Raw genomic sequence first — 27,517 nt, 5'->3', positions numbered from 1 at the left:
CCACCTTTAATAAATTCACAGCTTCTCAGTCTGAGAGAGAACAAGCTCACCATAAGGTGAGCAAGCCTCACAATAACAGTACATGTGCCACATGGCTGAGGGAAAATCCTAATGGCAACCCCACCTCCCACAGTTTCCGCCATGACCCCTGTCCTGAGCCCCTAAGGTCCCCACGTTCCTACCATCCTGATTTGAGTCAACCCCCCACACGTGGCCTCCTTCCTGGGGCTCTTCACCAGAGGAAGGCTCCCTTGGATGCCGCACAGGAAACAGCCGATAAATAAAGGCAGAGTCTCTCTAGGTAGTAACATCTGGAAAAGAGATGAACAGAAACAAACCGTTTTAATTTAAAAACCACCTGAAGCCTGTCATCTTGGTTAAGACAGCAAAAGGGCCAGACAGGCGAGAATCCCAGGGGTCTGCAGGAAGGTGGGAGGGGCCTGGTCGGAGCAGCTCTCAGGCTAATGCAGGGAAACCAGGAATGTTCTCCAAAGCTCAGTGGTGACCCATCCATAGAGTAGAGCAAATAGATGCCTCATTTTCAGGTGCATTTTAAGACCAGCTTTGAGATTTGACCAGGTAACTAATACCTTAAAGAAATGGGAGTGCTGTTCATGGAATGTCAGGGATGGCTGGACCCCTTACTACAACAGTGCCTGGAATGGTACAGAACAGTCTTTAAGGGCAGACCTGAGTGCAAAGCCAGCTCTGCCACTTACTGGCGTTGTGGCCTTAAGGCGCTGATGTGACCTCTGTGGGCAATGGATTTCCTAATCTGAAAAATGGGGATAGTGATTAAATCCTTGAAGGATGGTTGTGAGATTGCTTAATCTAAAGCCTGGCACACATAAATCGTGATTATATGAGAGCTAACCATAGCTAGTCTACCCTTAGTCCCCCACACCCACCCATTTCACAGATAAGGAAATTGAGGGGTGGTAACTTGCCCAAGAACACACAGCTAACTGAGGACTTCTGGAGCCAGGAATAGAGCCAGGTGTCTTGTGAGCACTGCGCTTTCCCAGCCCACCTTGCTGAGGGCCATTCATGCTGGGCATCACTTTTCTGCCCATATCACTTCTCAGTGCTCAGTGGAGACATTGATCAGACTAGGGGCCAGGGCATCTTTAAACCACAGCCAGAGTGCAGCTCTCTCTCGGTGGCACAGACCCGGCTCCACTCAACTATCATTTCCCAAGATGCTTTTGCTGCCCACACCTACCTTCCCAACCCCATTCCAGGCCACTTAGTCATCTTTGTCACAAACTCTTGCTCTCTCTCTCCCTGCTGGCATGCTCAGAGTTGAAGGAAGCAACCTCTAAACTGAATTCATATGTACTACCAGCCCCCCCCAAAAATGGAAATTTACCAAAGTTCCAATGAAATATAGTAGAATCTCAGTTTAAATTAAATACCCACTTTGCATTCACCTTGTTCTCTCCCTGGGATGTATTTGTATAAATATGTGCCGAGAGTTTACCCATCTTAGCTTTTTTTTACAATAAACTTTATTTTTGGAACAGTTTTAGATTTATAGAAAAATTGTGAAAATAGTAGAGTTCTCGTATACCCAAAATCTAGTTTCTCCAGTTATTAACATCTCACAGTAGTATCATGCATTTGCTACAATTAACCAATATTGATATGTTATTATTAGTTGTTATATTGTTCAGATTTCCTTAGTTTTTATCTAATGTCTGTTCCAGGATCCCACCCAGGACACCACATTACTGTCAGTCATCATTCTCCTCAGGCTCCTCTTGCATATAAAAATTCCTCAAACTTGCCTTGTTTTTGATGACCCTGACAGTTTTGGGGGGTACCAGTCAAGTATTTTATAGAATGTCCCTCTAGTGGGACTTGCCTGGTGTTTTCTCAGGATTAGATTGTAGTTGCGGGTTTTGGGGAGGAAGACCACAGAGGTAAAGTACCATTCTCATGACATCATATCAAGTGCACAGATGATCAGCATGACTGCTCATTGCTGACGTGACCTTGATCACTTGGCTGAGGCAGTGCTTAGCAGATCTCTCCACTGTAATGTTACTTTTTAATTTATCTTAGCTTTTATTTAGAAGCTTGAATTGCTTCTTACTGTGACCCCGTGGAGGTTCTGGGGTGACATAGTTTGCCAGCTTCTTGCATGAATATCTTGTATGTTTCATCTTCTGTGCCGTGTGGCAGCTTATTTCTTACCACAGGCCACCCTCAAGATGCCCCAGAACCACCTTATGTTACAGAATAAAGGCTCCTTAGAGGGCATCTGGCCCAATCCTGGATTTGGCTGACAGTGGAATCTGAAGCTCAGAGAAGGGGAGAGGTGTGCCCAGTATTACACAGCAGTAAGGAGAATAGAATGGAAACAGGGTCTCCTATGGCTCATTCCAATGCTTTCCCCCGAGACCACACTGGCCTCCGGTCTTCACAGGGAGACGGTGTTCATTCCCTCATTCCCAACATCTCTTCTGACCACTGGGTTCACTTTATCTTTAACAGACTCCTACCTGATAGAGGAAGCATAAAGGGGACAGGGGGGAGGGGGACTGTTGTCTGGATCCTGGCCGGAATTTTCTTAAGAGTTAATCTCACTGGTACACAGATGGTTTCCAGAGGCAGGATGCTAATTACTGCCCTTCAGAGAGATGGTGTGAACTTTTTGTTTCTCTCTGTATTTTCTCTGGCTGCTTCAGAAATCAAAGATATTTTAGAGGCAGTAATGAAATCAGTGCAATGACACATCCTACCAACTCATCTTACGAAACGACTTTTTAGGTTTTAGGTACACCTGCGCCCAGGATCTTGCTCTGGTGTCAAAGCATATTCTGAAGTGCCCATTGTACCTGCTCTCTGCCCTTTAAGCCTTGCAGCAGGCTTTGGTTCAAAATAATATGATCCAACCTGGCTCTCTGTCAAAGTTCCTTTCTTTTCCCTGCTGGGTCTTATGAGAAGGGTAGAGGGAAGTTAAGTTCTCTTTCCTTAGCACCATTCTCCCTGAGACCATTGGCAAAAGACCTAGGGAAGTGTGGTTCAACCTGGGTTGACTTGAGATCCAGCCTTCCAAGAGGCCAGTGGAACTCCGTGAGCCTCTTAGACCAGCCTTAGGCCTTGGCCAAGCATCAGTCCCTGAAGAGGAGTCCTGCGTTGGGGCAGCTTGGAGGGGTGGAGAGAGTCCCCGTCCACAGGGAGCCCACAAGCGGGAGCCTCGCTTCAGCTCCTCAACGACTGGGCTTCCCCTTTATCCCTGGGCTTCAGGCTCCTCATTGGAAAAATGGAGGAAACAAGGCTTATGCCTCGAGGATGCTGTGAGGATCAGATTAACTCAAGTTAATATATATATAAAGTCTGGCCCACTGGTGTCTCTCAGCAAATGTTAAAGTTAAGAATAAAAACAATAGTAACTCATTTGTATAATGATAACAATATTTAAATGCACTACTGTGCATTTTAGTTCAGTGTGGCTTTGATGGTCAGAGTGAGTAGGCGAGGTGTTTTTAATCCCTTTATAGATGAGAAGACTGAGGCCGAGGCTGTGCTTGCCCAGGGCCCCCTAGTTCACTGTGGAAGCGCTGGGAGTGGGACCCGGGCATCAGTGTCCATTCGCCTACTACAAAAACAGGGCGTCCCTACAAGGCGCTGGTAGGATAAGTGACACGAGCCACTCCATCAAACAAATCCAGGTGTCTCGGTGGCCTGGCAAAGAAGAGTCCGTCACTCACACTGCAGCCCAGTGCAGGCTCCCGGGCTAGGGTGAAGGAGGCCCCCTTCCTCCCGGTCCTTCTGGCCCCAGGCCGCTCCCATCCCGTGGCTCTTCTTCTAAGTACTTGTAGTTTTCTTCCTTTAGCCAGGGGATAAGAAAGGAAGAGTGGGGAATTCTGCCCAGAGGGTTATTAGCCAGGTCTGAAAGCGACAACATGGCTTCTACCTCCATTTCCTAGGTGGGACTCCGTTGCACAGTCACAACTAAGACACCAGATGCTGGCAAACAGGGTCTGTGTGCCCAAAAACAAAACAGTCACCTAATCCAGAAAAGAAGGCCAATGGGCTCACAACATACCTTCCCCCTTTCCCCTTCCTGCACAGCAAGAGGCATGATCACGTTTATTAATCCTCCCTGCAGGATGCAAGTCTCTCTGATCTGTTGCCTGAGGAAACAAGATGGTAATTTTGACCCCAAGCAATAGGCATGTCTGGTGGAGGCAGGCCCTTAGGGGAGGAGTGGTGTCCTGCCCCGCCCCCTCCAAGCATACCACAATCTTTCCTGTGGAAGGGGTCATAGAAAGCTTGCTCGGCTGTGGGGGGCTGATTTGTGGGCCTTGCTTTGGACCCCATGTCTGCCTGGCACTCAGCTCCCCTGAGAGAGTGCCAATGGCTCTGCACAGATCACACACCTTTGAGGCTGGGTCAGCAGCTCAGAGAAGGGCCTCGTGGCCCTAAGGGCCAACAGCCCTGTCAGTAGGTCAGGAACAGCAGGAAAGGGGTTCTACCCCGGCTGTGAGGGGCGGCACTTGCTGCTGGCTCATTCCAGAGAGCCCCCCTCTTTCCCTGCAGTCCTCAGCTCAGCACAACAGCCTTTGTTACCTGGATTGTTCAAGATCTCCTCTGTGGGAAGTGAAGTTTTTCTTTTTTTTTTTTAACATGGGAAATGATTTGTAAAACAGCCGATAGCCTTAATGACAAGCCTATTTAGCTGATAAAATTAGCCATCAGAGGAATAGCTTATGTTATCCTTTTGCCATAATTTAAATTTATGGCCAACTAGCAGTCATCTCCACAGTAGATGGAAAGGGGCCAAGGTCAAATTCAGCTCCATTCTGCTCCTAAATCATTAGTTTGCAACTGTCTCCTGATTTTTATTGTTACCAACAATGGTGAAACTAATGGAAATAAACATTGGATGCCATCCCAATAGTAGATGGGTCTGAAGGCAGGACCGTCTGTGTAGATAGCACTAATAGGACGGAAGGAAATTATTGCTATTGCATTAGATACCATCGAGCTTCTGGCCAAAGTGTGCATCGATCAGGCCAAGGCCGTGTCAGTTGTACTCCACAAACCAGACCATTAAAGGCAGAGATGGGCTGGGTGTGCCTGCCCGGCGGCCCCGGGGGGCCTGGCCCCACCTGGACAGGCATTAAAAGCCCAGCCCAAAGGAAGGGGCCTGACTCACTCCAGTAATGCGCGCTAAGGGCTTCCCTGTGGATCCCCACTGATCTGCTCAGGTTATCTGATTAGAAATACTTAGCTGGTGATGTGCATTAAGTAGGGCTGTGACTGTACTTTCATTCTCCCAAGGTCTCCGGATGGTCTTTTTTTTCCCCACTGGGACAGTTTGCTGGTGGAAAAAATTTGTTTCATTTTGTCATCAAAGCTAGCATGTACCTGCTTTCTATTCCAGAGGCCCAGAACCTGTGAGCCCGGGAGAGCCTCAGTGCTCTGGGTGTCCCTTCTTACCTGTTCTCAGCAGTTTGACTGTGGAGTGTCTCGATGTGGGGCTCTTGTATTTATCCTTAGGTTTCTCTGAGTTTGTTGAATTTGTGCGGTGATGTTTTCTCATTCAATCTGGAAAGCCCTTGGCCATGACTTCTTTATTCATTGCTCCTGTCCCACCCTTTCACTCTCCCTCTGGGGATCTGGTTTCACATTAGGCCTTTTGGTCATGTCTTATATGGCTCCTGTGCCCTGCACTGCTCCCCTATTCTCCCTTTTTTTTTTCTGGTCATAAGTTTTGATATTTTTCTATTGACCTCAAGTTCAGCAATCCTATCTTCTTGTAGGTCCAGTCTGCTGTTAAACCCATCCAACTGAGTACCCCATTTCAGATATTGCATATTAAAGTTCTAATCATTTCCTTTATTCCTTTTATAGAGTCTGTTTCTCCACCGAAATGTGGTATCCATTTTGTTCATCTTTCCCCCTACTTTAACATATTCATTGCAATATTTTGAAGTCCTTGTCTGTTAACTCAAATAATTATATTTGCAAATTCAAAAATTCTAAGCAGCTTCTTAACTGCTTTACGTCTTGACAGTCCATCACTGTTTCCTGCTTATTTGCATGAATGGTAATTCTTAGTGTGTGCTACACATCGTTGATGATGCATTTGGGAGGTCCCGATTATGTTATCTTTCCCTAAAGAGTTGGCCATCTAGGAATGTGTTGCTTGAGCAGGGAGCAGGGGATGACCCTCAAGATATCATCAAGAGTTAACTGGCACCTGCATGTTATGCCCTCCCAGACAGAGTCCCAGAGCCAGCGGGACTTTGCCGTAGCTGAGAATTCAGGGAGTCCACTTGCCTTACTGAGCACACAGTGACGTGGAGGCCCCAAGGTCAGAGGGAGGGAGTAGCGATGGACCGAGAGCCCAGGCTCCTGCCTGCAGCCTTGCTTTTCCCCCGTGAGGGGGCCTCCTGCTCCTTCCTGGCCCCTGCTGCCGTGAAGCTCTCCTGTACTCTGTTTGAGCTGGGTCACTTCCATCTTATCCATAAGTCTTTGAGTTCCTTTGAGTTCCAAGGTCTGTGGGGCTGGAAACCAGAGGCATGGGTTCTGGGCCCAGTTTGGCTTCTGATTCACCATGTGGTCCCGGCCATGTTCACAGAAGGGGAATCAGGAGCTCTGAGGGTCCGAGCTAGAACATCCTGACAGCCCATGACCAGAGCTCACAGCCATTTAGCCTGCCTGCAGTTCCCTTGTAAGGAGACAGTCACTCCTCTTCAGAGACAGGGATGAGAGCATCCAGCTACCCTGCACCCCCAGGTATGGAGCTTGTAAAAATATCCCCGAAGCGGGTTGTCGCCCCTCTCACCCCCATGCCAGTCCATGCCCGGGCCGACACTTTCACCTCCTCCATAGTTTTCTTATCTCCATCTCCACTGTTTCCACCCTAGTCCAAATTCTGGCCATCTCTGGGCTGGACAGTGCCTCCCATGTGGCACGCCCACACCCACCCTGGCCCAGCCCTGCCCAATCCATCCTCCACTTTGCTGTCAGCATGGCCCTCCGGAATGCTCATCTGAATCACCAGGCCACCACCCACCCCACCACTCTACCCTTCCTTCAATGGTTTCTTCTTGTTCTTTAAATAAAGACTGAAGTCCTTAAAGCATCTTACTGTGGCTACAAGGCTCTGCCTGGCGTGGCCTCTGCCAACCTCCCCAGTCGCTCTGAGCTGCCAGTCCTCTGTCTCGCAGACACACCATGCCTTCTTTGCCCCAAGTGCCACCCAGAGCTAGCCCTTGGGACTCTCATAGGAGATTTGTTCCCTGAAGTGCAGCAGATAGCCCCTCTCCCTGGGGCCACCCAGGACTCACTTCCAAGCTGGGAGAGGTATTTTCATTCTAAACACAGCAATTTCAACATAGGCCTCACCATGTGTTACCTGACTTCTTAGTGAATGAATGAATGAATGCATGCATGCATGGGAGAACTAACTTGTGGTTCATCTCTGTAGCCTAAAATGTGTTTCAGTGTACATATCTATGTCTGCATATGTGGGCTTGGGGCGAGGCAAACCCTAGCCTCTGGCTGTCCAGCCTGAATTCCAGTGGGACACTCATGGGCAGCTGTGTATCAATTACAAGTTATCAATAATGCATCTATTCAGAATGGCCTAGGAGGCCATTAGCTGGGCCTGCCAGCCCTGATGAGCAGCCTTGGAGAAAGTGGGCTGGTTATGCCCATGGGAAGTCCAGGTCACCCTGGCCAGGAGGGACTCCCAGTCCCAGCAGAGCTCAGGAGAGTTGTCTCATTGCCTGTAAGTGACAGCTGACACCTTGCTGGCAGGGCAGTGGCTCCAACCCTCTCCATCTGCACAGAAGGCCACCTTATAATAAGCCATCGTTATTTTCTAATCCTCTGAGACCAGTGGCCCTGTTTCACTACTGGATTGTTGAGGTCTAGGCTCTGAGCCCGTCTGAGACCAGAGGTAAGGCTGTGTCCACGACTAGGACAGGGCCTCAGTGTGTGAGCAGGGTCAGGGTTCAGCATCAGGACTCGGCTTTGGGTTCGGGTCAGGGCTGTTTCTGGGTAGAGTTAGGGCTCAGCCTAAAACCACAGAATTGAGCAAAGCAACAGCAGTTACTGAGTGCCTGCTATGTACTGGGCAATAAAACAGACAAAATCCCTGCTTTTACAGAGATTATATTCTCTTGGAGGGTGAGGAGAGGAAGAGGTGTGCTGGAGTTCTCACTGGCTCGTGCAAGCCAGTTGTGCACATTTCTTTCCCATTCTGCATGACATTGTGTTGGTATTTGCAATCAGCCATGGTGGGAGTATTTACACCACAGAGATTAGCCTACACTGCAAATCAGGCTTCTTGTGCCTGTTCATTTATGACCACTGTAGGAGAGAGGAAAACCGGTAAGCAGTCCTTAAAAGAAAAGGATAGAGTGACCACATGTATTTTATTCTTACCCAAACTCCACTAAAATGATAGTAAAGGCAATAATCATAAGCACATATAAGAATTAAGAAACTGTCTCTCTAAGTCCTGTCCATCAGGACAAAGAGGATAGAGAAGTCAGTAGATCTGGGGAAAATAGAGAGTGGATGAGAAAGCGGTAACTGATTAGAGAGTGGAGTATTTATAACTAAGTGCCTACAGAGGACAGGGAGGAAAATGGGCTAATTCTCCCCTCAGAACCCCAGAGAGATTGGGAGGAAAGGGATGAATCTGAAGCTGACCACAGGGGAGGGGTGTGGCTAAAAGTCTGTAGACATATTTGTGTACAAATCATGCACAGCCTAGAGACGAGACAGACTCCCCCACCCAGATACTGCCTACAAGAGTCAAGAGATTTGTCCTCTGGAGAAATAGAACCATAGGGCTCTTGTCTTGCCAATGGGTTTCAGCCCTGGGCAAGTTCGCTATGGATTCAATGTGACCAAAGAAATTGACAGCAAAACGTTGTTGGGGTGAAAGGGTTATACCCAACTTTATTTCCAGGTGGCAGGTCAGTCACTAAAATCCTGTTCACTCAGAGTGAGTCTGCAGGCAGCAAGCCGGTCTCTGCCTCTGGGCCCCTCTGTCTGCACAGCCATCTTCTGGGCCTCTGTCCTTGGTGCTGCCACCAGTCCAGCCTCTGCTCTGCTCTCCTGCAGCCTTGCAGCTCTGCCACCATGTCACCCAGAGCACTGGGCAGAGCTCTTTATATATAGTCAACAGCCATGTATTGCCCACAGGTGTGCAGTGAGCTAGTCAACCAGGGCCTGGTGAGAATTCTGGCCCCAGGAACTATCGTTTTATCCACCCTCCACCCCTCCAGGACTCTCTCCTCTCAGTCTATATGCCCTCAGTCCTCTGCAATGGTCCCTGTGCAAGGAAGCTCGAACTTTGCTCTCCAGCCTCTCCAGCAAAAAGTCTTGCAGACACACAGGCTGGACTCGTGGCTCTGTCTCTGACCTCTGCCTCTTTGGTCTTAATGGCTGGAACTCTGCCCTGGTTTCAGCTGTTGCCATAGCTCCAGTAAGATCCTATTTGACTTCCTGTCTAATTTCCTTCCATCTACTCCTACAGATCAACCCACATCTGGGTCCTCGCAACCTTCTTGGGGCCCTTTAAGTTCTTCTTGTAAGTAATGCGTCTTATTTCTTTCCAGGTTCTCATTGCTTCAGCCTCTCCTAAGTCTGCTACTATACGTGTTCCCTCACTTGTGGGCTGCCCTGAGTGAGTGGGAAAGAATGGCCACTGGAGACCCAAAGAGGGATATAGGAGCTGTTTGAAGCACAATATTTCTCATCCCAGTACTGAAAATCTCTTCATCTGGGCCATAATTCTCTGGACTATAGATGGCATTTCTCATGCCTCACTCTTGTAACACCTGTTGGAGCTCAGCATACATCTGCCATCTAACAGGAGAGGATAACAGATCACCCGGATTGGGCCACACAGCACGAAGTGCAGCCATAAGCCAGTCGAGGAGGGGGTGACTCCCTGGGGTCTGATGTGCATTTTGTAATCGCTGCCTCAAGGCGGGCTGCACAGTCAGGGAAGACAGCTTTCCCATCTCTGATCCCGACAGAACAATCCCATCCACCCCTAAGTCCCACAGCCACCGATCGGCTCAGCCTGAGCATAGGGGCGGACCACAGAGAGCTCCACGACCTGGGGAGGGGGCTGCTCCTCTCCTTGGGGAACTTTCAGCTGCTGGGTCTTTATTTTCTTTACAACCCCTGGGCATGCTTTCAATACAGGAGAGGCCAGTGCCTCCAGCATCACCCCTTCATCCTTCCCCAGCTCCTCCATTTCCGGGGCTGATGGCACCTTTCTCTCCCCTCCCACAACTGCCTCCTCTGCTGCAACCTTTACCTTTTCTACTGTGCCTCGCAGCAATGCCAGCTCAGTCTTCAGAAGCTCTCTTACCTTCAGCTCAATGCTGCACAGCTGATGTTCTCATGCCCCCTCCGCCTGTGCTTCCCTCAGGAGTTCGTCTTTTTCCTTGATGGTTTCTTCCTCCTTCAGAACACCTGGCAGTGCTACCTTCTCGTTCTGTAAGGAATTGTTTAGCTCTCCAATGGCACCTTGCTGCTGGCATTCTCATGCTGCCTCCTCTCACATCAGTGCTATTTCCCTCCTCAGGGAATCCACAGAGGTTTGCAGCTCGCGTTCTCATGCTGCCATTTCTTGGGTCTCTTCTGTGGACCTTTTTAATACTGTGAGAAGCAGCCAACCCACAGTCCCCACTGCCTCCCGGGCACTCTGCTTCTCAAAGGATCTGCTTACTATACCAAGGCCACCCCTGCTGCTTCAGGGGTCACCTCCCCTTGCCTCCAGTCCTGGGGTGGGGCCCAGTCCTCTAGGAGGCAAGCCACCTCAGACCACACACCCATTGGGGGACAATCCACTGTCTCCCCATTCTCAGGGGCAGCCCACTGAGGCACCCCTCCCGTAAGGGCAGCCTGTCTTTTCCCTTGGTCAACAATGAACCCTGCTGACTACGCCAATTGTCTTGCCAATGGGTTTCAGCCCCAGGCAAGTTTGCAATGGATTCACTGTGACCAAAGAAAATGACAGCAAAACGTTCTTGGGGTGAAAGGGTTATACCCAACTTTATTTCCAGGTGGCAGGTCAGTCACTAAAATCCTGTTCACTCAGAGTGAGTCTGCAGGCAGCAAGCCGGTCTCTGCCTCTGGGCCCCTCTGTCTGCACAGCCGTCCTCTGGGCCCCTCTGCTCAGTTGTCCCGCACAACCGTCCTCTGGGCCTCTGTCCTCGGCGCTGCCACCACTCCAGCCTCTGCTCTGCTCTCCTGCAGCCTTGCAGCTGTGCTACCATGTCGTGCCCAGAGCACTGGGTGGAGCTCTTCATACAGAGTCAACAGCCATGTATTGCCCACGGGTGTGCAGTGAGCTAGTCAACCAGGGCCAGGTGAGAATCCTGGCCACAGGAACTCTCATTTTATCCACAGCTCTGCATGTGGGAGCTGGGCCAGGAAGGGGCCTGTGGAGAGGTGTAGGGCTGAAAAGGAGGACAGAGTGAAAGTCCTTCCATCAAATGATGGGACCTTCTGCCACAGCCCCCACCCTGCTCCTGGCACAGTGGCAGCCAAGGGTGTCCTTAGGCAGTATGCTTATGAGCCCTGCAACGCTGAGTGGTCCCAGGGACAACACCTGTGGACAATGACACTGGCAAGTTATTCAAGCCCTGGTTTGCTGCCTGGCCATTCTAGTGTTGGTGAGGGCTTTGTGTATTTCATTCTCATCAGAAGAAAAATAAAACATTAAAACAAACAAAAATATGAGAAGGTGCTAAGTGGAATGTAGAGAATTCAAACAGGCGGTGTGACAGAGTTCCTGGGTGGCTGGCTTCGGTGGGGTGGGAGAAGTCCTCTCTTGGGGGGAGCTGGCCGTGTGAGCTAGGAACAGAGAACACAGCTGGGTAAGTGGCCGTGAGCCCAAAACACACTTGGTGTGTTCAAGGAACTACAAAAAGGCCTGGGTCCCAGGGAAAGGGCAAGGGAGAGCGAGTGAGTTGAAGTGGCCAGGTTCAGCGGGGCCAGATCAGGCACCTGCTTTGTAAACCAAGTGTAAGGAGTTTGGGCTTTTTCCCAGCTGAGATTTATAGACAAGGGGGTGACATGATCTGATCTGGGTTTATGAGGCTCCCTCTGACTCCTGTTGGAGAACTGACGGTGGTGGGCTGTAGAGGCTGCAGCCATTCAGGTGGGAGAGCTGGCGCTGGAGGTGGAGGGGGGTGGGCAGGCTGGGGGGAGCACTTGGGAGCAGACTGGATGGCGGGTGAGGGAAGGTGAGGAAGGAAGCAAGGGCGATGATCACATTTATGGCAACAGCCAAAGTGAGAGGAAGCCACCTGAGGAGCAGGCTGGGGGTACAGTGAAGTGCCCTGATTGGGCCTGGTCGTTCGGGATTCCTGTGACCTAGTTCTGTGTTGCCGTCGGGTGGGGAGTTGGAGACACCGGCCCAGCACGGCAGGGGGTGCTCAGGGCCAGAGACTGAGCGTGATGGGACAGTAGGTAATCCCCCAGGTAGGGAGCCCAGGCCCGGGGCCTCACCGCCACCCGCAGCCAGGCCTTTGGGGATTTGACCGGAGGCTGTGCAGCAGCCATGCAGCCTGAACTTGGAACACTAGGTGGCAGTGAAGGCGCCCCTTCCTGCTGAGCCCACGGCCGCCTCAGCGTCAGGCCCAAACTTGGCCTTTGCCCACAAGGCCCAGGAAGGCCCGAGTGTGAGCAGCCATCGCTACCACAAAGCCGAGAGGCACACGGAGCCTCTTCACGAAGCTCTCCCCAACAAAAAGGACTAAAGCAAAGTGCTTCAGAGTCCTATGAAGCGTCCGAGTCGTGGAAGAGCTCTGTGCAGTGAAAACCCCATTTTTACCGATGAGGAACTTGGCCAGTAGGCCGCGGGGTGCAGCCAGATCCCCGCCCGGCAGCCCTGGGGCACTTCCCAGAAGAGGGGCGTGCTGTTGACGGAAGACAAAGGGCCCCGCACGGCCAGGGAGCACGTGCTGCCAGACGGGCCCGGCCTGCTCACGCTGGCCCTGCCTGCCCTGGGCTTTCCTGTCTTCCATTCATCACCCGTGTCAGAAATCTGAGTAAGGGGTTCACTTTGATGAGCGGCACCTGGGCCGGACTTTTCGGCAGTAACTACAGCCGTCCTCACGCCCCTCCCCCGAGCCGGGCTGTTTCCTGTCCCGGCCGCCGTGTTCCCGCGGTGGGGTCCGACCCCACGGCATCAGGGGCGGGACACGGGGACACACTGTCACTCGGAGGCGGCCCCACGAGCGCTGAAGGTCCCTGCGGTCAGAGCTTTTGGGCGATGTGTAAGGAACGCCCCGTCCAGCCTGCGGGTGCTCGGCCCACTCCTCCCCACCCCCCAAAGAGCTAAACACCCCGACTTCAGGCGACGGCCGGCCCGGCCCGCGCTGCCCGCCACCCACCGCCCCTCTCCGTCCTGCAGTTTGAGGTCCGGCAGCTGCGGGCGCACCTGGCGCAGCAGGACCTGGACCTGGCTGCGGAACGCGAGGCGGTGCTCAGCCAGCCGCGAGGCCGCTACCAGGGGGTGGAGGCCGGCACGTGGGCCGAGAGCGTCGCGGAGGACCTGCAGCCCTCGCAAGGTGAGCGCGCCCGTGGCCTCCCTCGGTCCCGCCGTGGGGGCCCCTTGCCTCCCCTCCCTGATCTCGGAGCTCTGTGGGAAGCGTCCTGGACCTGGGGCGTGTCTCCCTGCGGCGCTGCGCCCCCTCTTCGGCCCAGGGTTGGGGGCCCCTCAGATCAGTGCCCTCGGGACTGCCTTTCTGAGCCCAGGAGAAAGCGTTTCAGTCAAGCTACCTTGACTCGAAGTCATCTTAGTGGCTTGTGCCTACTTCATACGAGCCGTGGCAAGCTTTGCGCCAGCATCCCCCCATCCTCACGGCTACCGCTGGACGAAGTGTGGCTTTCCTGTTTTATGAAGAACTGAGACCCGGCAAAGTCGCCCAAGGCACATCACGGCTAAATGGTAGAGGAGGCCTCAAGCTAGAGGCCTGGCACTTTTCCTACTGGACTTCCTGGCCCACCAGAGCCCAGATAGTAAGTACAGAACTGGGGCCCGAAAACGCAGAATCTTAGAGACGGCAGCAAACTTTTGTGCAGGTGATATTACTGGAGGAGGGATCACGGGCCACAACCCAGGGCAGAGTACTGCATGGAAGGCCAGCTCTCTGCCTTGTACAAGGGCCTTTACCTTTCTGGGCCTGGGTGTTGCTGGCTGTCAAGTGGCAAGAATGCTGGGCTTTCCTCGCAGAGTTCTGAGGCTCAGGCAAGGGGGTGCAGGTGGCCTCCAGAGCTGCAGAACATGGCAGGTACAGGGTTTCTGCGATGGGGTGAAAACACCCTCACCTGCTGACCTAGCCAGGTAGGTTTGGGGAGGCTGTGTTCTGATAGTCTCAGGCTAGGGATCAGCCTCAGCACAGGGGTTATGGGGGGAAACGGGGATTGGAATCTGTGGCCAGTATAGAGCTCAGAGGGGTCTTGGGAGCTTCAAACATTGGTCCTTCTCCCTTTCCTGCTCATGTCTGAGTCCTCCTTGCTCAAATCGCGCCTGAAAATATACCGCTAAAATGATGGTTAAGGGAATTCATCACTTGGCCAAGATATTCTTTGAAATACGGCCTTCTACCAATAATCCAGAATGCACCCCTAGGTTCACACTTTTACCTAAAGGTAAGGGATTTAAGATTCATGCAACCCTTCCAAGGGAAACTTTTAATTAATTAATTAATTTTGGTTTAATTAATCTACAATTACATGAGCAACATTATGGTTACTAGACTCTCCCCATCACCAAGTCCCCCCCACATACCCCATTACGGTCACTGTCCATCAGTGTAGTGAGATGCTGTAGAATCACTACTTGTCTTCTCTGTGTTGCACAGCCCCCCCAGTGACCCCCCCCCCATTATGTGTGCTATTTCTAATGCCCCTTTTTCCCCCTTATCCCTCCCTTCCCACCCGTCCTCCCCAGTCCCTTTCCCTTTGGTAACTGTTAGTCCATTCTTGGGTTCTGTGATTCTGCTGCTGTTTTGTTCCTTCAGTTTTTGCTTTGCTCTTAAACTCCACAGATGAGTGAAATCATTTGATACTTGTCTTCCTCCACCTGACTTATTTCATTGAGCATAATGCCCTCTAGCTTCATCCATGTTGTTGCAAATGGTAGGATCTGTTTTCCTCTTATAGCTGAATAATATTCCATTGTGTATATGTACCATATCTTCTTTATCCATTCATCTACTGATGGACACTTAAGTTGCTTCCATTTCTTGGCTATTGTAAATAGTGCTGCGATAAACATAGGGGTACATATGTCTTTTACAAACTGGGCTCCTGCATTCTTAGGGTAAATTCCTAGGAGTGGAATCCTGGGTCAAATGGTATTTCTATTTTAAGCTATTTGAGGAACCTCTACACTGCTTTCCACAATGGTTGAACTAATTTACATTCCCACCAGCAGTGTAGGAGGGTTCCCCTTTCTCCTCAACCTTGCCAACATTTGTTGTTTGTCTTCTGGATGTTGGCCATCCTAATTGGTGTGAGGTGGTATCCATTGTGGTTTTAATTTGCATTTCTCTGATGATTAGTGATGTGGAGCATCTTTTCATGTGTCTGTTGGCCATCTGAATTTCTTCTTTGGAGAACTGTCTGTTCAGCTCCTCTGCCCATTTTTTAATTGGATTATATGCTTTTTGTTTGTTGAGGTGCATGAGCTCTTTATATATTTTGGATGTCAGCACTTTATAGGATCTGTTTATTGATGAATATATTCTCCCATACTGTAGGATGCCTTTTTGTTCTATTGATGGTGTCCTTTGCTGTACAGAAGCTTTTCAGCTTGATATAGTCCCACTTGTTCATTTTTGCTTTTGTTTCCCTTGCCCAGGGAGATATGTTCATGAAGAAGTCACTCATGTTTATGTCCAAGAGATTTTTGCCTATGTTTTTTTCTAAGAGTTTTATGGTTTCATGACTCACGTTCAGGTCTTTGATCCATTTGGAATCTACTTTTGTGTATGGGGTTAGACAGTGATCCAGTTTCATTCTCTTACATGTAGCTGTCCAGTTTTGCCAACACCAGCTGTTGAAGAGGCTGACATTCCCCACTGTATATCTTTGGATATTTTTCATATATTAATTGACCATATATGTTTGGGTTAATATCTGGACTCTATTCTATTCCACTGGTCTGTGGCTCTGTTCTTGTGCCAGTACCAAATTGTCTTGATTACTGTGGCTTTGTAGTAGAGCTTGAAGTTGGGGAGCAAGATCCCCCCAACTTTATTCTTCCTTTTCAGGATTGCTTTGGCTATTTGGGGTCTTTGGAAGTTCCATATGAATTTTTAGAACTATTTGTTTCAGTTCGTTGAAGAATGCTATTGGTAATTTGATAGGGATTGCATTGAATCTGTAGTTTGCTTTGGGCAGGATGGCCATTTTGACGATATTAATTCTTCCTAGCCACGAGCATGGAATGAGGTTCCATTTGTTAGTGTCCTCTTTAATTTCTCTCATGAGTGTCTTGTAGTTTTCAGGGTATAGGTCTTGCACTTCCTTGGTTAGGTTTATTCCTAAGTATTTTATTCTTCTTGATGCAATTGTGAATGGAGTTGTTTTCCTGATTTCTCTTTCTATTAGTTCATTGTTAGTGTATAGGAAAGCCTCAGATTTCTGTGTATTAATTTTGTATCCTGCAACTTTGCTGAATTCTTATATTAGTTCTAGTAGTTTGGAGTGGAGTCTTTAGGGTTTTTTATGTACAATATCATGTCATCTGAAAATAGTGACAGTTTTACTTCTTCTTTACCAATCTGGATTTCTTGTATTTCTTTGTGTTGTCTAATTGCCGTGGCTAGGACCTCCAGTACTATGTTGAATAACCGTGGAGAGAGTGGGCATCCTTGTCTTGTTCCCGATCTCAGAGGAAATGCTTTCAGCTTCTCGCTCTTAAGTATGATGTTGGCCATGGGTTTGTTATATGTGGCCTTTATTATGTTGAGGTACTTGCCCTCTATGTCCATTTTGTTGAGAGTTTTCATCATGAATGGATGTTGAATTTTGTTGAATGCTTTTTCAGCATCTATGGAGATGATTGTGTGGTTTTTGTCCTTCTTTTTATTTATGTGGTGGATGATGTTGATGGATTTTCGAATGTTGTACCATCCTTGCATCCCTGAGATGAATCCCTCTTTGTCATGGTGTATCATCCTTTTGATGTATTTTTGAATTTGGTTTGCTAATATTTTGTTGAGTATTTTTGCTTCTACATTCATCAGGTATTTTGGTCTGTAATTTTCTTTTTTGGTGGAGTCTTTGCCTGGTTTTGGTATTAGGGTGATGTTGGCTTCATAGAATGAGTTTGGGAGTATTCCCACCTCTTCTATTTTTTTGAAAATTCAGAAGAATGGGTATTATTTCTTCTCTGTATGTCTGATCAAATTCCGAGGTAAATCCATCTGTCCTGGGGATTTTGTTATTGGGTAGTTTTTTGATTACCACTTCAATTTCTTTGCTGGTATTTGGTTTGTTTAGATTTTCTGTTTCTTCCTTAGTCAGTCTTGGAAGGTTGTATTTTTCTAGGAAGTTGTCCATTTCTTCTAGGTTTTCCAGCTTGTTAGCATATAGATTTTCATAGTCTTCTCTAATAATTCTTTGTATTTCTGTGGGGTCTGTCATGATTTTTCCTTTCTCATTTCTGATTCTGTTGATGTGTGTTGATTCTCTTTTTCTCTTAATAAGTCTGGCTAGAGGCTTATCTGTTTTGTTTATTTTCTTGAAGAACCAGGTCTTGGTTTCATTGATTTTTTTCTGTTGTTTTATTCTTCTCAATTTTATTGATTTCTTCTCAGGTCTTTATTATGTCCCTCCTTCTGCTGACTTTAGGCCTCATTTGTTTTTCTTTTTCCAATTTCGATAATTGTGATATTAGACTATTCATTTAGGATTGTTCTTCCTTGTTTAAATATGCCTGCATAGCTATATACTTTCCTCTTAAGACTGTTTTCACTGTGTCCCACAGATGTTGGTGCTTTGTGTTGTTGTCATTTGTTTCCATATATTGCTTGATTTCTATTTTAATTTGGTTGTTGATCCATTGATTATTTAGGAGCATGTTGTTAAGCCTCCATGTGTTAGTGAGCCTTTTTGCTTTCTTTGTACAATTTATTTCTAGTTTTATACTTTTGTGGTCTGAAAAGTTGGTTGATAGAATTTCAATCGTTTTGAATTTACTGAGGCTCTTTTTGTGGACTAGTATGTTGTCTATTCTGGAGAATGTTCCATGTGCACTTGAGAAGAATGTGTATCCTGTTGCTTTTGGATGTAGAGTTCTGTAGATGTCTATTAGGTCCATCTGTTCTAGCGTGTTGTTCAGTGCCTCTGTGTCCTTACTTATTTTCTGTCTGGTTGATCTGTCCTTTGGAGTGAGTGGTGTGTTGAAGTCTCCCAAAATGAATGCATTGCATTCTGTTTCCTCCTTTAATTCTGTTAGTATTTGTTTCACATATGTCGGTGCTCCTGTGTTGGGTGCATATATGTGTATAATGGTTATATCCTCTTGTTGGACTGACGCCTTTATCATTATGTATTGTTCCTCTTTATCTCTTGTTCGTTTCTTTGTTTTGAAGTCTGTTTTGTCTGCTGCAAGTACTGCAACACCTGATTTTTTCTATTGTTTGCATGAAGTATCTTTTTCCATCCCTTCACTTTTAGTTTGTGTATGTCTTTGGGTTTGAGGTGAGTCTCTTTTATGCAGCATACAGATGGGTCTTGCTTTTTTATCCATTCTATTACTCTGTGTCTTTTGATCGGTGCATTCAGTCCATGTACAATAAGGGTGATTATCGATAGATATGTACTTATTGCCATTGTAGGCTTTGGTTTTGTGGTTACCAAAGGTTCAAGGGTAGCTTCTTTGCTATCTAACCATCTAATTTAACTCTCTTATTACCTCATTAGAAACAGTCTGATGATTCTTTATTTCCCTCCCTTCTTATTCTTCCTCCTCCGTTCTTTATATGTTAGGTGTTTTATTCTGTATTCTTCTGTGTTTCCTTTGACTGTTTTTCTGAGTAGTTGATTTTGTTTTTTGCCTTTTAACGTATTTGGTTGGTCTGCTTACTTTGGTGTGATTTTATTTTCTCTGGTGACATCTATTTAGCCTTAGGAGTGCTTCCATCTAAAGCAGTCCCTCTAAAATACCCTGTAGAGGTGATTTGTGGGAGGCAAATTTCCTCAACTTTTCCTTGTCTGGGAATTGTTTAATCCCTACTTCATATTTAAATGATAATCATGCTGGATACAGTATTCTTGGTTCGAGGCCCTTCTGTTTCATTGCATTAAATATATCATGCCATTCTCTTCTGGCCTGTAAGGTTTCTGCTGAGAAGTCTGACGATAGCCTGATGGGTTTTCCTTTGTAGGTGATCTTTTTTCTCTGTCTGGCTGCCTTTAATACTCTGTCCTTGTCTTTGATCTTTGCCATATTAATTATTATATGTCTTGGTGTTGTCCTCCTTGGGTCCTTGTTTTGGGAGATCTGTGGGCTTCCAATGTCTGAGAGTCTATTTCCTTCCCTAGCTTGGGAAAGTTTTCAGCAATTATTTCTTCAAAGACACTTTCAATCCTTTTTTCTCTTCTTCTTCTGGTACCCCTATAATGCAAATATTGTTAGGATTGGTCACACATTTCTCTTAATATTCTTTCATTTCTAGAGATCCTTTTATCTCTCTCTGCCTGCCTCAGGTTGTCTGTGTTCCTGTTCTCTCATTTCTGTTCCATTAACAGTCTCTTGCACCTCATCCAGTCTGCTCTTAAGTCCTATTGATTGTTTCATTTCTGTAATCTCCCTCTGGACTTCATCCCTTACCTCTTGCATATTTCTCTGCAGATCCATCCACATGAGTATGATTTTTATTTTGAATTCTTTTTCAGGAAGATTGGTTATATCTATCCTGCCAGGCCCTCTCTCTGGTGTTGTCTGAGTGATTTTTGACTGGAGTCAGTTCTTCTGCCTTTTCATGGCAATAGATGTGATCGTCGGCAGGTGGCGCATGTGTCAGCTGGGAGAACAAAGTCTCTTCCTGCCTGCTGGTCGCCTTGCCCTTCTCCACTGCCTGTGCCTGTTACCTGCACAGGGAACAGTCTCGGATAATCTCCTGAGTTGCCCTGGGCGGGGCGCACCTCGGGATAGACTAGAGCACTGTGGGGGATCATAGATGCACCTGGTGTTTTCTCCTGTGAGAACGGTGCCCGTTCATGCCTTCTGGATCTTGCTGCAGCTTCCTCTGCCTGTGCCGTTCAACCGGGTGCAGTGGGTATCCTCTGGGTTAATCACCTGAGCTGCCGTGGGCGGGGTGACTGCCAGGATAGCCTAGGGCACTACGGGAATCGCAGACACGCCGGGTGTGTTCTTCTGTGAGAACGGTTGCCCTTTGTGCCTTCTGGTCCTTGCTCCGGCTTCCTCTGTCTGTGCCAGACAGCTGCACACCGGTGGCAGCCTCTGGGTCTGTCCCGGTTAGCTGCGCACTGGGAGGAGACTGTGTGGTTGCTGTGGGTGGGGCTGTTCCCTGGCTGCTCTGCAGCTGTGGCAGGTCAGTCAGTTTTCTTGCAGCACTGGTTGGGGGGGGCGGTGAATGGCAGGCTGCTTATCGCTGTGAGGGGTTTCAGAGCTGTGTTACGACCCAGGGGGTTAGGGCGCCTGAAGTTCCTTAAGATTCCCAGCCTGGTGGGCTGGGTGTGCCAGGACGATTTTGTCCAGCTGTTAAGCCCTTGTCCCATTAAGACTTTTAAAAAAGCACCCGCCTTTCTTTGGTCCCAGGGGAGCCGGCTGTGGGGACCCAGTCGCAGTCTCCATCTCGGATTTTACTTTTCCGTTCCTCTAACATCCAATGCACCATGCAATGTGTGTCTGTGCTCCTGGTGCGGATTACTAGGGCTGGTTATTTAGCAGTCCTGGGCTTCCACTCCCTCCCCACCCTGATTATTTTCCTCCCGCTGGTGAGCTGGGGTGGGGGCAGTGCTCAGGTCCCACTGGGTCGCAGCTTTGTATTTTACCCTTTTCGTGAGATGCTGAGTTCTCGCAGATGTAGATGTAGCCTGGCTGTTGTACTGTATCTTCTGGTCTCTCCTTTAGGAATAGTTGTATTTGTTGTATTTTCAAAAATATGTATGGTTTTGGAAGGAGATTTCTGCTGCCCTACTCACGCCACCATCTTGAGCCGTTTCCTCCACTCACTTTTCCAAGGGAAGCTTTTTACAGTGTGATCTTGTTTCATCCTGATACGTCCTTTCTCTTATATGAAGGAGGAAACTCAGACCCAAAAATAAAGAGAATTTCACAGGGTCACACACAGGAAATGATGGTGCTGGGTTTCGATCCCAGGCTGTGGGAACCTGCAGCCCTTGATCGAGGACCCACTTCACCTTGGCATGTTGTGTTCCCCTTGCCAGGGCTCCGAGTACAGCAGGCAGGGTGGGGAGGCAAGAGGCCAGTGCCCCAGACTGCCGCCCTGCAGCTCCATGACTGGGGGCTCCAGTTCTCCCTTCTGTAATGCAGACTCCTAACTCCAGCTCTGTCTGCCTCACAGAAACGTGAGGAGCTGCAGGGTTGAGAAAGCTCTGTAGGCTGTAAGGCATGGTGAACAGGTTTTGGGAAATGGGGCAATTGCTGTCATGATATTTGAGAGACCTTCAGCTCGTAGAATTATAGAATTTGGGGGTTAGGAGGGACCTCTGAATTCAGCCCTTTCAGCTGATGCACTGACCCCATCTGTAACCCCTGCCAAGAAGCTTCATGTCTTTAGCTTGCCTTCCTTTAAGAACAGGCACTGCAGATCCACAAGGGAAGCACTGCTAACTCAAATCCAAATGGCTCTGCCTGTTAGAAAGTTCTTCCTGAGCTGAGCTGCCCCTTGTCCGCCTCTCCACTGGCCAGAGCTTGATGTGTCGGTCTGGTGGGTGATCTCCCAGCTAAGGCCTCCTTTTCGAGACTGGCCCCAGTGGTTTCTCCTCCGGGGACCGTCCCCTGCATTCCCACAGTCAGTCCTCAGGGACAAGCTCTCACAGCTTCTGCTGTGCTGCCCTTTCCTGAGCACACCAATGTTGTGGCCACTCTCACAGTGATATCCAGACTCATCTCAGTTCTTGGGGGGCTGCAAGGCCAGGGTCGAGTGCTGAGGGGCCACCACTGCTCTTCTATTCTGTACCCCATGACACCAGTGATGTAGCCTTTTGGTAGCTGCCTGGCCTAGGCTCACCCAGTCCCATGTTTCTCCACATGGCTCCCTGTAGCACATTCGTGGGCAGTTAGCTTTTTATACCTCCATGCAGAACTTTACGTTCATCTGTGTTCAGCTGTGGGTTGTTTGATTCTTGCCTTTGCCCCAGTTGCCAGAGCTCTGCAAACCCTGACTCACAGCCCACCAATGACCCTGCTGGCCTTTCTGCCTGCATATGTCGTGAAACATGCCCTGTCTTCATCCCCGTTGCTCAGCCTTCCTTATTTCTGGACCTCACCCAGCCTTCTGACCTCAGCTTTGCCCCCATAGGTGCCCTCTATAGTCCTGCATCCCCTATAGTCCTACACAACACACAGTGATCTTTCTAAAATTTTCATGTCATCCCTGACCTTGGTTGGTGTTTGCTAGGGCTGCTGAAACAAACTGAAGTGGCTTCAACAGCAGGAGTTCACTGCCTCACAGTTCTGGAGGCTGAATTCTGAGGCCAAGGTCTCGGCAGGGCTGCCTCCTTTTGAGGGCCGGGAGGGAGGCTCTGTTCCTGCCTCTCCCCTCGGCTCTGTGGTTTGCTGGGGATCCTTGGCCTTCCTTGGCTTATAGAAGCATCACCCTGATCTCTGCCTTCATGTTCACAAGGTGTTTTCCTTGTCTGTCTGTATTCAAATTTCCCTTTTTATAAGGACCCCTGTCACGCTGGGCTAGGAGCTTACCCTCCGGTATGACCTCTGACCTCTCCTTAGCTACTTACATCTGCAACAGCCTCCTTCCCAAATAAGATCAGCTCTGAGGGTTAGGACTTCAGCATATATATTTCAAGGAGACACAGTGATCCAGCAGGTGGCATATAAGGTCGCTGGTGATCTTGTCCCTGGCAGCCTCCCCAGCCTCATCTCCTTCCACTCCATTTTTATTTCTGCCCAAGTGAAGCGAAGCATCTTTTGGTTCAGTAAGTGCTCTGTGCGTTGTGTTCCTGGCCAGTCCCAGGATGGTCCTCCTTGATGGAGAGGAGTGACCTGGAGGAGCCCCTTGCTCTGCCCGCAGCAGCGGGGACCTGCTTGTCGCTCACAGCCCATTTCAAGGCTGCAGCTCACCTGGGGCCTGGGCCTGCCCCATGCTGTTCTCTCTTCAGGTGTGCCCACCTGTAAGCAGCTAAACTCAGGTAAACACGTCCAGTCCAGCCACACATTCCACGGCACATCTCTGTCTCATTAGGACCCTTAGCTCCTGAAATAACAGCATGGCCATTATTGTCCTGCAGCTGATGACCTCCAGGCCCTGGTCACCCGGTGTCACATTTGGGTCCACAGGCCTTTAAGATCTGGGCTTGGAGAGTCGGCAAACAAACCAAGCCTTTAAAATGATCCCATGTGTCCTAGACGTGCTGTGAAGCTCTGATTCCTTGCCTCTCCATTCTGCTCTTCTCTCTGCAGTCCCTGCAGTGGGCAACTTCCAGGAGGAAGAAGAGGAAGGCAGAATAAGAACGGAGAAAGCTGGGTCAGACTTGAAGCCTGTTGAGGGTCAATTTGACCAGCCAGGCAGTCCCATGGTCTGTGCTGACCTTCCTGGAGATGCGGGGAGGGACAGCATCTCAGGCCTCCCTAGAGTGCCCAACGTGCATCCTGGGGGCCCCTCCCCTCTAATCCTGGGATCCTACCCCTGCCCTCCTTTATCTCCCCTATGACACCCCCCACCTGCCTGCTCTCTGGAGGCATCCCTGCCCCAGCCTATACGGCCACCACTGTGCATTCCACCATCTGCCACTTCACAACCAGCGCTCGGAGTCATCAGTAGCAAAGCCAGTGTCTCTGAGGCAGAGGGCAGATGCTTGGGGAAATAGCGAGTGGCATGCACGATTTACAGCCTTGAATGGGCCAGGGAGACAGGGCGTCCCTTAGCTGATCTCGCTGTGACCAGCAGCTGCGTCCAGGGAGGGATTTCCATGACATCAGAAATTATGACCAAACAAGCTGGGGGTGCCCTGGGCCGCTCTGGAGCTGGAAAAAGGGCAGCATTCGCTGCTAACAATGACCTTCGGGCCAGTGACGGTTCTAAGGCCCACTCGTGTCATAATAATACACAGAAAGTCTGAGGATTAACCTGCAGACATGAGCACTAAGTCTCAGAAGCCTCTGGAGAGGGCCTTGCTTGCTGGGGGGCAGCTCCTGCCCTCTCACAGTTGCCAGCAGGTCACAGACTAACTCGGATCAGCTTCTGTTTAGACTTGCTCCGGCACAAATCATTTTTAAAACCCAGGCTGCAAAGTTCCAGGCTTTGGGGCCTGCCAAGTTCACTGTGCCCCTGTGTAGTCATTAATACTTCCCTCCCAAATTTATTAGTTTTGAGGTTCACCTATAACTTATGAATTACAGCCCCCAGTGAGAATGCCACAGTTTCACGGTATATCACAGTGAACCTTGTGTCCCCCCTGCCCCATGCTGCACCAGCGCTCAGATCCCCCCCGAGGTGCACCAGGCCAGCTGGTCTGGGCCTTCCCTCTGCCAAGCAGAGCTGGCACAGTGTCCACCCTTGGGAGAGGAGGGGCCTGTGTGCTAATGGAGGCAGGTTGAGGTTTCTGCTATCGCTGGCCTCCTAATGTGTTTACATCATGGGGGGCCCTGAAGATTTGGGGGAGCCCTGGAGTTGTCAGTCTGGACCCGGGAGGGCCTCACACCAAGTTGCAAAGAAGCTGCAAAAGGGTGGGTGGTATGAGGAAAGAACATGGGTTTAAGACTCACACTCGTTCTGGCTGTTCTGTGGCCCCTGGCTGCGGGGACGAGGCCATTCTCCGCAGGATGGCATTTGGGTCTCCTGTCGTCTGCTTCTCTTAATGTTCTCAGGCCGCCTCTCCTCTCTCTCCATCCTTCCCACTCCTGTCAGGTTGATGGACCAGTATTTGAGACCCTGTTCTCATGTCATCTCTCCTGACTCGGACAGCTTTACCCCCTCTCACTGGTTATTCAGTGACTATTCATTAAGTACCCCTGTGCCAGGAGTCGTGTGTGTGGTGAGGCAGGCCCAGCCCCCTGGGCCCATCCCTGTGTGTCCTGGACCGAGCTGAGGGGCCATCACTGAGGGTCAGCCTCTGTGGCTGGCTGAGGGGCTCTAGATGGTATTTGGAGACGTTTACACTGAGAATAGCATTTCTGGTGGCCCTGAGAATCTCGGGTGGTTTCAGAGACTCCGGCCATCCCACCAGGGAAAGTCCTGAGGTGCGATCTCTGCAGCCCTGACCTCAGAGGTGAGGACCCTGCCCACGTCCCACATCAAGCTGGTCGCTTCATCAGAACCTGGATCCCCGATACCCAGTCCAGTCCAGCCCTGGGGCAAATGAGACGTGCGGTTGGGTCTCGAGGAACATTAGGAGGTGGCAGAGAGCTTCCGGAAGACAAGTGCTTCCTCCCCTGGTGATGGGTGCAGGGGTGGGAATACCGGGGGGAGGAAACAAGCTGGCTGCAGCCTCCACTTCTTGGGGTCTCTGGCGAGCCGTCCGCTCACCCTTCTCTGTCCCTGCCCCCCCAGAAGCTGCAGTGAGAGATGACAGGAACAGCTGTATCGGTCGGTACTACAACGGGCCCAGCAGCGGTGAGTCTTCCCTGGGGGCGGTTCTGCACGCACCAGGACCTCTGTGGGGCCCCTGCCAGATGTGGCCCTGCAACCGCTAACACTGAGGGTCGGTAGGGACGACTCAGCCCGGCATGCCCCCCAGGTGCAGGCAGAGTTCAAGGTTCAAATACTAGGAAGTGGCTCCAGCAGTGGGACTGTGGGTGCCAGTTCAGGAGTGTCTGTGCTCACCAGTGAGGGCTGCATGTGTGACCCTGACATGAAAGAGGATTGGAATCTAAGTGACCTCGGTGCCTCCCAAGCTAAAGACCTTTCAGGGTGAGCAAGATGGGGGTGAGATGACAGCATAACTGGGCCCCAGGTGGAGGGCACACCTTTGCTTTATGTCTCATTCTTGCACTTGAGAAAGTCCCAGGGAGCCACTGTTGACTCTCACTTATGCAAAAGGCTGAGTTTTAAATTAATGCCTAGTCCTTCAGCGCCTTGTTTCTCCTTAGCCAATGCCTTGAATCTGGTAGTTCAGATGTCACAGCCCCTAAATCCTTGTATGCTCCACTGTAAGGCTAGAGTGTTATCTTGTGTGACGTGTAATGCACCTGGATTTTTTCTTTTCCACGATTTAGCCCCATAAAGGCCTCTCCCCTGTCATTTCTTTCCACTTTCAAAGCCTCAGGCAATCTGTGGATTTCAAAGACCACAATCTCCAGCCCGGGCCTCTGCCGACCCACTCTCCCCACAACAGCGGGAGAAGCCTTGCCCACACTCCGCGCCCCATAATCCGGCCCTGGGGTGCTTCTCACTTAAGGGCCCTCTGAGGTGTCCCCCAGCCTCCCCCCTGCAGGGCACCCTCCAGAGATTAATCAGTCCTCTGAAGGCACAGCTCTGATCGTGTGGGTCCCACACCAGCCCCATTTAAAACTTTGAATGACTCCAACTGTGAAGCCCAAATTCCTGGCCCCCCCCCCCCCAGCACACTTTCCGAGCCAGTCAGGGGGGGCCGGCTCATGCTCTGGTGGCGGAGAACCCCACTTCTCAGGGGTCGGAACAAATCAGGAAGGGCCTGTGGCCCACTGGCTAGGGGCTCTGTGTCCAGGGTACTTTTGCTCCGGTGGGCAGAGCAGCTACCGTCTATTCCAGAACGTTGTTGACTGCCGGGGCAGAGCACGGCTGGTTCATGCATCTTCATGTGGCAGCGCCGCAGGCCGGTTCTCACGGCTGCCTGCCCGGGGCACGTCCCAGGTCTGCCCTTGAGGGGGCGCACCCTCCCTCGGGGTCATGAATGTGGCAGAACTGGACCATCTTCCAAGGCTTCCCCAGCAAAGCCCGTTCACAGGCACTGCCCTCCACCCACCACTGCTCCCGGGCCTGGCTCAGCTCGGACCCACCCTTACCAGGGTCCGCAGGGAGGGGCAGGGGGCCGCGTGACCGGCACCCCCTTTCCTGCAGACAGCGCTGTGCCAGAGCCAGCTTTGTGCGCGGTCACCACGGCCGCCATAGACGTCCACCGGTCCAGCGTCTCGTCCGACCTCTTCTCAGTCAAAGTGCCCCCAGACAGCGGCAGCCATGGCGCCTGCGGCAGTGCCCCCTGCGAGACCGCCCCCCGCTCGGCGCGCAGCTCCACCCCGCGGGCCCGGAGCGACAGCAGCCAGGCGCTGGGCTCCTCCACGGGCTGCGGCTCGGCCGCCCACAGGCGCAGCCCCGCTCCCCGGCCGCTGCCGGCATCAGCCCAGCAGCGGGTGGCA

At 50.3% G+C, this 27,517-nt stretch overlaps 1 protein-coding gene and 1 long non-coding RNA gene across 2 annotated transcripts in view; one reads left to right on the top strand and one right to left on the bottom strand.

Moving 5' to 3' along the window:
- Positions 1-27,517, top strand: part of TMEM266 (transmembrane protein 266) — a 160,675-nt gene that overhangs the window by 132,321 nt on the left and 837 nt on the right. Inside the window, 3 exon segments of the mRNA XM_036907596.2 lie at positions 13,412-13,568; positions 25,734-25,796; positions 27,222-27,516. Of these exon segments, the coding sequence (XP_036763491.2) occupies positions 13,412-13,568; positions 25,734-25,796; positions 27,222-27,516 (515 nt within the window).
- LOC130679638 (uncharacterized) lies at positions 10,934-27,302 on the bottom strand. The gene is made up of 3 exons (XR_008992688.1): positions 27,167-27,302; positions 24,950-25,084; positions 10,934-11,847 (listed from the first exon to the last, which is right to left on the bottom strand). It is a non-coding gene; the product is annotated as an uncharacterized LOC130679638 (long non-coding RNA).

The sequence above is a fragment of the Manis pentadactyla genome, chromosome 11 (assembly GCF_030020395.1).
Source record: "Manis pentadactyla isolate mManPen7 chromosome 11, mManPen7.hap1, whole genome shotgun sequence".
Classification (NCBI taxonomy): domain Eukaryota; kingdom Metazoa; phylum Chordata; class Mammalia; order Pholidota; family Manidae; genus Manis; species Manis pentadactyla.
The sequence above is the reverse complement of the archived record's forward strand: the minus strand, read 5'-3'. Positions and strand labels throughout refer to the sequence as shown.